General features: G+C 41.4%; 1 protein-coding gene across 3 annotated transcripts; it reads right to left on the bottom strand.

The window, feature by feature from the left end:
• Positions 1–554: 554 nt before the first annotated feature.
• On the bottom strand, positions 555–10,498 carry TPMT (thiopurine S-methyltransferase). 3 transcript variants are annotated; one of them, XM_054284761.1, is made up of 9 exons: positions 10,439–10,498; positions 9,844–10,004; positions 8,961–9,053; positions 7,762–7,894; positions 7,212–7,264; positions 3,293–3,367; positions 2,497–2,582; positions 1,459–1,503; positions 555–704 (listed from the first exon to the last, which is right to left on the bottom strand). In XM_054284761.1, exons 2-9 carry the CDS (start codon positions 9,981–9,983, stop codon positions 589–591), a joined length of 741 nt encoding a protein of 246 aa, XP_054140736.1. In that variant the 5' UTR covers positions 9,984–10,004; positions 10,439–10,498; the 3' UTR covers positions 555–588. The 3 variants fall into 3 exon arrangements, with proteins under 3 accessions (XP_054140736.1, XP_054140737.1, XP_054140735.1); XM_054284762.1 differs by lacking the exon at positions 10,439–10,498 and adding an exon at positions 10,272–10,420; XM_054284760.1 differs by lacking the exon at positions 10,439–10,498 and adding an exon at positions 10,128–10,253.
• Positions 10,499–10,505: the final 7 nt, after the last annotated feature.

Consider the following 10,505-nt stretch of genomic DNA (forward strand, 5'->3'; position numbering starts at 1 on the left):
AATAACATCAGGTGCTCTCAGGACATTTCCCACCCATTCCTCCCCATCATCCATCTACTTCCCTCCAGCTTTGCTTCCTGGATGGTAATTTCCTCTTGGCAGCTGCTGCCTTGCCTTGCCCACTCACTGCCAACTCTTCACTTGACATATATTGACAGGGATGGAGAGAACCAACTTGCAGCAGCTTCCCACCTCTCTGCCCAGTCTGGTGCACAGCCAGTGCCCCATAAAACAGTGTTTGGACTGCAGCTGCCACACTCCTAGGGCTGCCGGTTGGTAAGGCTGAGTTGCAGAATGCCAGGCAGACAGCATCGACCTGCAATGGCTGAAAAGGAACAGGAACATTTCTTTTTCACAGCTCTCATGATTTGAACTGATATGGAAGAAAAAGGTATGCTTTGGTAATGGCTGTTTGTGCATGGAGTTTAAGAAAAGCTGTTCACAATTCAAGATAGTAAAGGCAGCTGTGTAGGAGAGCTGACTCAGTAAGCAAAATGGACAAAACCCCTGCTTTAAGAATGCCTCATTTTAAAATGAAAGATATAAGAATAAGCAAGGTGTGAAGCAAGTAATTTTAACAAATTTTAATCAAGCTACAAACTTGAGTAGATATAGCACCTCCAGAAAATAATCTAGTCCCCATTGTTTGTGCCTCTCCGAGAAGGCATCAGCTTTTTCAAGACACCTAATTTCACAGCAGTTTCCTGAAAAGGAGATAAGGATAACAAATTAGTGAATGATTAGTCAATGAAAAATGCAAAAAATTCTTATCCACAGATTTCCCCACAGTCCTAACACAGTGCACTGAGGGGAATTTAATTGCTCTCTTTTGCACTGGGATGTAATTGTCTATGCCAATGACTCACTGCACAAAAACACTGCCAGAGTCTCAGAAAGTTGTAAATTTAAAAGTGAGATATTACAGCACACCAGGAGGAACTCCTAAAATTAAATTCCTGACATAGCTCCAAATTTCATTATTTTGATGGATTTGAATGGTACATTTTTAGCATTTTCTTTGAGTGCCATGTTACTTTTCCTATTTGACACAAAAGTACAGTAGAAACTGTAGCACTGGTAGGGCTTCTATTAAAACAGGGCAACTGGTTGATGAGGTGCAGGCAAAGACAAAATGGTCAAACAGAACTCTAAGACTGCAGCTACAGGATTATTGAGTGCAGTATGAATCCTGGGAGAATAAAAAAGGTACCAAAGGGAGACAAAAAACTGTTTGCCTCTTGGTTTTTCTTCGTATTTTTTGAAGAACTGAGAATTGTCCATGCCAGCAAAATCTGTGTGGATAAATGGTATTTATTTTTCCCAGTATTTTTCCATGACTCTAGCCTTTAGATAAGAAGCAAATGACAGCATCACTCATCACAGGGCAAGGTAAAGGCATGTAAACAACTTTAAGTGTTTTTGAAAAAATTCCTAAGGGTTAGGTGAAATTTTACTCACCAAACAAACTTTTAATTTCAGATTCAGGAACATAAAATGGTGGGCCTGAAAGAAAAGGGTGAAGCTAATCAGAGAGGAGACATGGGAAGAAGACAAAATGTACACTGCAGTAGGAGAGCCAACCCCTTCACTCACAATACCTGGCCTGTAATGGGGCCCCAGGGTGTGGCACCAGAAGGAACCAGAAAACACGTCCAGAACACGTGGCACCTTGGCAGGCCAGACAGCTTCAGGTGTTGCTGCTGCTTCATCTGCAGCTGCAGCAGGGAATCATGAATGTGACGTGGATATGAGCACTCTCAGCATGCTGTGTGAATCCAGCCTACAATCTCTTTATACTACAGTGGCATGACTAAGGCTAAGAGCTGAACATTGTCAGAGGGAAAGCAATGAATTAAACTGTTCTTGCTTGTGATAGCAACACCGATTTTTTTTGGGGGGGGGGGGGAATTATGCTGAAGATCCCTAAAGCAGAAGAAGATCTCTTTCTTTTGTGAGTTAATATCAACTAAAAATATCACTCTTCAGTACATAACACAAAAACTATAGAAGGAAAAGTACCTTATGATTTTACAGAATTACCACATTCAGAGTGTGGTAATGGCTGAGAGAGAGGCACAAGATGGGCAACACATTTGGTTGCAAATACTGGAAAAACAGCATGAAGCTGATGTTCTTGGGAGTGTTTCAAGCTCCCCAGACCAGACAGGATGTTTTTAAGTGCTCTGACTTCCAGCTTCATTGTAGCAGCCACACTTACAGTTTCATTTCATTGTTAATATACCATGACTGTCCTCAACTTACCTTTAGCATGTCTGAATGCTAGAGAAAACACAAATTTAGTCCCAAGCTTTGTCAGTATCTAAACTTTTTAACACACAGTTATACACAGTCATACTGGGGTCACCAGCTAACAAAGCTATGCAGATAAAAATCTTGGGGAAGATATTACTGCATCTACAATTTAATACATCTAATACACCTTTATACAATTTGTATTAGAGCAAAATCACAACATGAGCAGTACAAAGTTCTCACCTTTGTGTTTGTTTGGATCATATGAAACTGTAACAAGGAGATAAGAAGAATTTTTCTCCACTAGGCTGATCATCAAACTGGCATAGCTAAAAGGAAAAATTATACTTTATTATTTTTGTAAAGCATTCAACCATAGCATTCAAAATATTCAACAAAATGCATTTCTATGCAGACAGAATTTGAACTGAACTGCACAGAGACTAACCAAAACTTAGTTTAAATTTCAGGAGCATAAAATTCATGCTACACATGAAAAACATAAAATAAAAGTTGTCTTTATTCCCCATAAACAAGCATTTATCTTTTTTTGCACGTTCAACTCAAGATTAATAGTCAAAGTATTCATCTGCCACAGTTTAGAATACAGTACACAGTACAGTCCTTATCTTTTAAAATTATTGTGAATTGAAGATTCTGTATCTTATTCAAAAATCCTGAGAGCAGGTGAAAACTAAATTCGGACTGTCTATAGGCAAGAACAAAAATTTGTAATCAAGGGGAGTGAGGAGGAAAAGAACAAAGACGGAAGAAGTAGATGTGATGAAAAGCAAATAATAGAATTCAGATGAGCCTTGCAGCCCTGCTTCTGCTGGGTTGCAACAAACCACATATTTTCCCACCAAGAGGCAGGGTGGCTTCCTGAAGGAAGAATACAGCACTCTGCAGATGCTTGTGGTAGAGAAGAACTTGTGAGGGTTTATCCTTTAAATGTAAAACGACTCATTAACAAGTCACAGGATCAAAAACTTGTCACTGATACATCAGAGAAAAGACAGTAACAATGCAATTTACTCACCGTGGTCTGTCACATGGATTCACAGCTACAAGAGCTCCTCTGTCCCAAACCCCATCAAACTTGCCAACTATTGAGCTATAAAGAGACAAGGAAAAAGCTTAAAATAGTAAAAAGGGACCATCTTCTTTCCAACACTTTTGTGAGGTCACAAGGGTTCTGCAGCTAGTGATTCTCCACCACCTTTCTGTTACAGTGAAGCATTTTTATAATCCAAACCAACAGGATCTGGAACTCAAGAAACCCTCCTGGTTCTTTGTCCTGCTGCAATAGCAAAGAGGTGTGGGAATTGGTCAGTGCTTCCCCATCCTTAGGGACTGATGAGACATGGCAGGGAGGAAGGAGCATACTTTTAACACATTTGGGCTACAAGTCTGGGTGTTCAGTAACCACATCCTTCTGTCTGACACGCACTCAGCACATCAACAGTTCTTGACCATGCATGATTTCATAAGTAGGCTAAGGAAGCTGCCTTGTTGCTTTACTATCATTGACTCAGCACATTCAGTAACTTTAGACACCTAAATCCCCAGCTACACACCCAGGACAGCTTCAGCTTGCAATTTGTTTAATGCTAGAAAAGCTAAGTTACACTGCTGCTTGCCTTAGTGCAACTCTGCTGCAGACACTAGTTTTGTTCCTGGATATGCTGGCAGATGCTTCAGTGGCCACCCAAAGCCTGCTGGTGAACAAGACTATCAAGAAATGCCTTTATTAATGGATGGTAAGAGCAGCCAGAGCAACACAAAAGAATATCTGGGGATAAGAAAGAGCCTTGTTTTTGGTAATTATTAAAATAGGAGGTTAGACAGTAAGGCAGTAATTAAGTAAATTGCGTCATTTTAAAGAAAGTTTGAATAAGTTTACTTAGAAAAATGTGGCATGGAATTGTGCAATACCCTTCTGCCACCCGGGCAGGTGTCAGAGTCCAATTGCATCACCTCTGTCTTCATTTCTGTACAGGTTTTGGCTTGGGAAGAGTTACCTTTCTCCACAGTGGCTTGCATGGGGCTGTGTTGGTGGATTTGGGTTTGAAATCATGTTGATAAGACACTGATGAGTTAGTTACTGCAGAGCAGCACTTACACAGCACCAAAATGTTTTTGGCTCCTCACACCCTGAGTAGGCTGGAGAGTACAAGAATGAACAAGACACTGGGTGGGGACAAAGCAAGCACAGCTGACCCCAGCTGAGCACAGGAATATTCCAGACCATCTGGTTCCACTCTCAGTAATAAAACTGGTGGGAGGTTAGTGGATGGGGGCACAGCTTGGCTGCTGGCTAGGCATCAGTTGCTTGGTTGGTGGTGGGCAACTGCTTTCATTTGCACCACTTGTTTTTCTTGGGTTTTATTTTCCTCTCTCTTTGGTTGTTCTTTGTTGTGTATTTTTTTTTCCTTACAACTTTTTGAAATTTATTTGTAATTATTAAACTGTTTTCATCGCCACACACATTTCTTTCTTACTTTTGATTGTTCTCCATCATCTTATGATGGGGGAGTGGGCAAGCAGCTGTGCGGTGCTTAGTTCCACCACCTTAGCCAGAGTTAAACCATGAGAACTTCTCTGTCACCACTGCTATTTTCATTGCAATGGCATTGCTAAGTCTCTGGCATCTAACCTACAAGCTGATCTTGTATTTCCCACTCTACTGCGATGAGACATGATAACACTTTTAAGTGCTGACTTCTTTTAAAGTTTGCCAAGTCTAAGCATCTAATTTAAATAACCAGCCTTGTACCAAAAGGAGATTCTTAAAGAGACAGTTAAACAAGCAATGGACATGCAGGGCACAAAGGAGAGTTCAGCAGGGCAAGTGCCTTGATCTTCTGAAGTTTGGAGGCAGTTCTCCTCTCTGTGTAGCTGAGTCTGCTGGGTGACCTCATGCAAGCCATTGAGGTTTTCTGCCCTTGGTTTTTCTTTCCAACTTTATTCTGGTCTAACTGGAATGGCAGCAGTGGCTCCAAACATGCATTTCATGTACTTTACTCCCAAGCAATTTCATCAAGCCTACAGACATCCCATGAGCTACAGGCAGGCTCATGCTGTGGCCTTGTCCCAGTCCTGGTCTCCTGGCTGCCCAGATCTCAGGACCTGCTGAGTGTCTGCGTAATCCTTGTCCCTCTGCACATCTAATTTCCTTCACAACACAATGAAGCCATGAGGAAAAGGTCAAAAAGGCACACAGCTGTCTCTCATTCTGATGCAGATTCAGGATGAAGCTAAGGTATGAGGAAGCACTTTCACTGTAACACACTGCTATGCGTTTATACGGTGTTCAACGTGGGTTAGGGACTACTACATCTAACAAATTTAACATGGAAATCAGAAATTCACATATCTGCAGAAAACCCACTGGAATTAAGAAGAAACTTGTGAATTTCTGTCTCTGCATATGTTTAGTAGTTTCAGTAAATGCAACTTTTGATTTTCTTTTGAAGTCTTGCAGCCATAATTGTATTAGGAGGTACATGATTGTGTAATATAACTGTTTTACATATGTCCCAGAATTCCCAGAAAGAGCAGTAATTCCTGTTACTCTTTAACTAGCAAGAGTCTTTGAAACGTCCCATTCTGACAAAGGTCAGGAGCACATCTGAGTTTTCTTCTAATGAACGCTAGCTAATGGAGATGAAAGGGACCTGTTAGTAGGCCAGCCTCAGCAAGAGAGAATTAAGTGTAATTTCCATAATTACTGGGTAATTAATCAAATTGTCTGCACACAGAAACTAGAAGTGTGTGTGCATTTTTCTAGTCACGGGTATCTGCTGACTGAAGTTGGGAATACAGTTCATTCTGCATCCAGAACGTCTATCTGCCAATTTATTTTGTGACGACAAACTATGTACTGGATCCAGTGATGTGCACTGAAATTGTCACCAATTACCTAATTTTGTTTATTTCAAAATATTATTACACCATGTTGTGATAGAAGTTACAAGTTTCACCACACTACTTGCTACAAAACTTATGACTGAATTTTTCAAAAATTTCTGAGAAGCTTAAGCAATCCTTGGGCAACTTGTCAACTCAGAGCAAGAAAGGTTTAAAGGGATCTACAGTGTAGCAAGTAACTGCACTGGAGGGACAAGGCAGGTAAGAAACCAGGCAGTATCTACAGTCACCTTCATACACACCTCCTCTGTTTGACACTTTGCAAAACTAGCTACATATATACACTAGTCAAGTCAGCTGCAGCAGCAGAAGTCACAATCGTGGTCTACTGTCTGAAAGACTCTGGACTCTAGTAATGAATGGTCTTTTTTTCCATTGTTTTGGCAGATTGAAAAAAAGAGATCATAGAGTAAACACTGTGTTCTGGTGTCCTGAACTACCTATTGTGCCTGTATGTGCCTGGAAAGCCCATTGAAGTAAATGTTAAGACTTTACCTCCTTCCTACTGAAGAGACATGAAAAAAATTCTTGTGCCTAACAGTTGTTTGTAGGAAGAGCAAACAAACACAAAAAACTTCACCAAAACCTTATAATCTAGGAAAAAAACCACATCTGAGTAAGAACTGCAAAAAGAGGGAACTATTGTGCTAAGACACCTCTGGATATATTCTGTTTACTAAGTTACTCTGAGGAAGGGATTGTGCTAAAGTTTTGCCTCATAGAATTCATCAGTAATGTTAAAGATAATTTGGTTTTACTGTAAAAGCAAAAATGCTTTTTTGATAACTTTCACAGATTGGCTTGGAATAAGAAGCCCATTTCAAGATAATTAGTTGTCATCCTTAATTAGTAACAACAGAATTAGACTTTTGCTGGAAATTGGCCATTCAAGTTTCTCAAACAAATTAATGTGAGTTTGCTTAAGAGGACCTGACAAATCTTTGCCTGATTCAAATAAAATAATAGTATAGACAGTATTAATACATATTAGATTATGGAGAATTGTAAAATACTATGAGTATTCCTACCTGGACAAGTCATAAATACTGCAGCAGTAGAGGGAAATGTTGCCAGAGGTACTCTACAATAAAAGCAAAGGAAACAACCCTTATCAGCTAACTATCTTTAAATACACACTCATAAGTATATATTTCTACTTCACATCTTAAAATATACCCATACACTGTTAAAAATGGAAAATTTAAAATACATTTATGTGCAATGGAGAAAAACACTGAGAAATATTTTTAGTTTCAGTTTACTGAGATAACTCTTCTGATCCCTCCAGAGAAGTTCTAATCTACCAAGGCATGCAACTTTTATCAATCTATCAGGGCATGCCTCCAGTTTTAAAATATGTTCCTTCTACATTCAGGTGCTTCACTGTTACAAGAAGGTCAAAGTAGTAAGTTTAGAAGAATAACTTCTCAGTCCAAAAATACAACTCAGAGCTTCCTTTTAGACCTCTTCAGGAGAGGCGAATGATTACCAGTAAAACAGATGCATAAAAGCAGAACGACTTGTTTACTCGGTTATGCCAGCATTGCATGATTAACCACACCAGATCATTTGACATACCTGGAACATTTTTGCTCCTGAAATCTCAGGGACTGGCTCCTCACAGTAAGGCAGACTGTGTTCTGAAAAAAAGTCCTTCACTGCTTGCTCACTGATTTCCACACCAACAACGCTGTGCCCCATGTCTGCCAGCCTGCACACAAGAGAGAGAAGGCCCAGGTTTACATTGGGCCCACAGGCTGGGCAAAATGTGTATCTCCCATACATCATTTATTCATTAGGGAAAGCCTAGTATTAAGATGCCCTGATATGTCTAATTCTGACTTTCTGACGTGTTCCCATTATATTGAACACCTCCCTTCCATGAACTGAGCTTAAATTAGCACCACTCAGCATACAGTTGACAAGGAATTACATGCTGTATTTAGATTTAATGAATTATTAATTTATTCCTACTAACTCGGTGAAAACAGAGGTGATGACAGTGAGAAACTGTCCATTTCAGAAAGGAGCTGTGCTCTGAACTGAGGTGACTGAGGCACCCAGCTGCCTCTCTGGTGTGGCAGGAACGGGCAGCAAAGGAGGTGCAGTAACCTCTGTGCTGCTGCAGCTCAGCAAAACACCAACCTGTGTCAGAGCCCACAGTCAGTCTAGGGAGCAGGTACTGTGACAAAAACTGATAGCTGGATTACTTGAAGATGCAGTGCAGGTTTTGGTTTGTGCTTCCTCCCTCCCAAGAAAAAGTACTGGCTTATATAGGCCCTAATTTTAAAGACAACACTCCCTCCCTGCATCACCCCCCCCACCCCCCACAAAAAAAAAAAAAAAAAAAAGGTAAAAGATTAAGAATAAAAAAAAAGAAGAAGTTACATTTATCCCAAATCACTTAAATTTCCAGAGTGGCATGCCACATGGTCTCTTGAAAATGTTGTCTGACACATCTGACCTCATTGTGGGTCATTTAAGCTGGCATTGCTATGGAAAGCAGCACTGTTAAGGGCATAGATTCAGTCACTCTGTCCATCTAAATTCAGCATTCCCCAAGCTAAACTTGGGACAATCAGCAGGACTTTCAGATCAGACCTTATCCATTCAATTTAAGCTACTATACAAAACACCAGCTTCCTCCTCCCTTCAGCTTTCAGTGACACTGCTTTCCTGGCAGTGGCACATTTCCACTAGCCAATACAAGGTTGGGAATCCCCCCCATCCTCTCCCTCCCTCAAGTAAGATTTTTGCTCTTATTATCAGTGTTTTACCATTTCATCTCTACTGCTTTACCACAAAGTGGGAAAAATATCCTCAGTCCACTCCTGCCATTTAAAAGAACATCCAGATACTTTTGGAGGAGCCTGCAGAAGAATAGACACATTTTACTTAACTCTGTGAGTATTTGTGCTGGCACATGAAAAGCCAAGTGCTACATACTGTGCAAGGTAGCATGAAAACTCCACAATGGCACATATGTTATTAGCTCAACCTGCTTCATGTCATTAGAAATAAAAACATTAAAAAAAGCATTCACCTTCCACTTACACAGCAAGAAAGTCAATTTCATGTAATTCAGAAATCAACACATTTCTGTTTGTTCTATTTTCTGTTTGCCTTTGAAACTAATCAGCCCAACCAACCCACCTCTAAGAGGGTCATAACAGACATTTTAAACAGAAAGATTATGAAACTTTTGCATCAAGCAAATTACTTTTACAGGTCTTGAAATACTATATAATCAGGTTTGTTCTTTTAGCTCCTTGTCTTTTACTGCATAGTAGTTGCTCTGATGTCCTCTGCACATAGTTTCAAGGCCCAGTTTCACATGAACAATAGTGCAAAGCATCTCCATCAGAAAATTTAAGATTTTCTAGCCAAACTGTCCAAGCTCTAAGGTTAAAAACCTGATTCAAGAGTAAAAGGTTTAAATTCATTTCAATACTTTCTTTTCTCTGTCCTTTGACGAATGTAGGTCACAAAAATATCTATATTAATTTTTGTTTCAAAACCAAAAAAAATGAATGTGCCCATGTAAGATAATTTGGTTTTTGCAAATGTTTCATTTTCAATTAAGAGTTTCTTAAATGAGCCAAGCCAGTCATCCCATGGCATTACTTAAAACAGCTTAGGCAGAAAAGTGAAGTCACGTACAGATGCCCTTCTTCCTTGTGAAACCCGATGTTACCCATTTCCCATTTTTCTAGCCATTCCTCCTCTGTCACTACTCTCTCCTTCTGAGACCCAACATCAGAAGCTTCCAGGACCCCGGATGGATGCGCTGAGTGGTCCATGTCTCCAGGGAGTGCTCGTAGCTGTGAAAAAAGAGAGAAGAATTACCCCCACCCAATGCATAGTTTGGAACTGGCTCTTCCCCGAAACAAACAAAAATTAAGTAGATCTCAAGAGATCACCGTTTGGTGACAGTCGCAGTATACCGAAAGCGACACAGCCATCAGCACTCTCTTGGCTCCCGACAGACTCGGCCAGACCCCGTTTCCCGGGGCGGCTGAACGGGCCTGCCCAGCACTGCGGGTCCGCCGGTGGCCTCCCTTTTCTCACCCATCTAGCAGCCCCCCTACCCCGGTAACGAAGGAGGGAGATACCGACACTTCTCTCCCGTGAAACCCGCGGGCAGAAGGCGGGGGCTAGCGGCTGCTGGGGCCGGAGGACCCGCGGGGTGACCCGTGGTGGCTCAGCGCCGCCGCCCCGCTCCGCACCCCAGCCCGGGCCGCGGCAGCCGCGGTACCTGCACGGCCGCGGGTCCCGTGAGGGCGGCGGGCCCGGGGCGGTGCCTCCCCGCCCGCCCCCTCGCT

Source organism: Melozone crissalis, unplaced genomic scaffold (assembly GCF_028551555.1).
Source record: "Melozone crissalis strain CALT ecotype California unplaced genomic scaffold, PUWL_Pcris_2 ptg000042l_1, whole genome shotgun sequence".
In the NCBI taxonomy this organism is placed as follows: Eukaryota; Metazoa; Chordata; class Aves; order Passeriformes; family Passerellidae; genus Melozone; species Melozone crissalis.

Bases quoted from the DNA above. Each gene is read 5' to 3' on its own strand.
- TPMT (XM_054284760.1), bottom strand. The intron at 7,895-8,960 runs GTAAAACACTGA...TCTTGTGTGCAG, and splicing joins AAAGCAGTAGAGATGAAATG to GCTGGCAGACATGGGGCACA. The intron at 2,583-3,292 runs GTGAGTAAATTG...TTTTCCTTTTAG, and splicing joins AATCCATGTGACAGACCACG to CTATGCCAGTTTGATGATCA.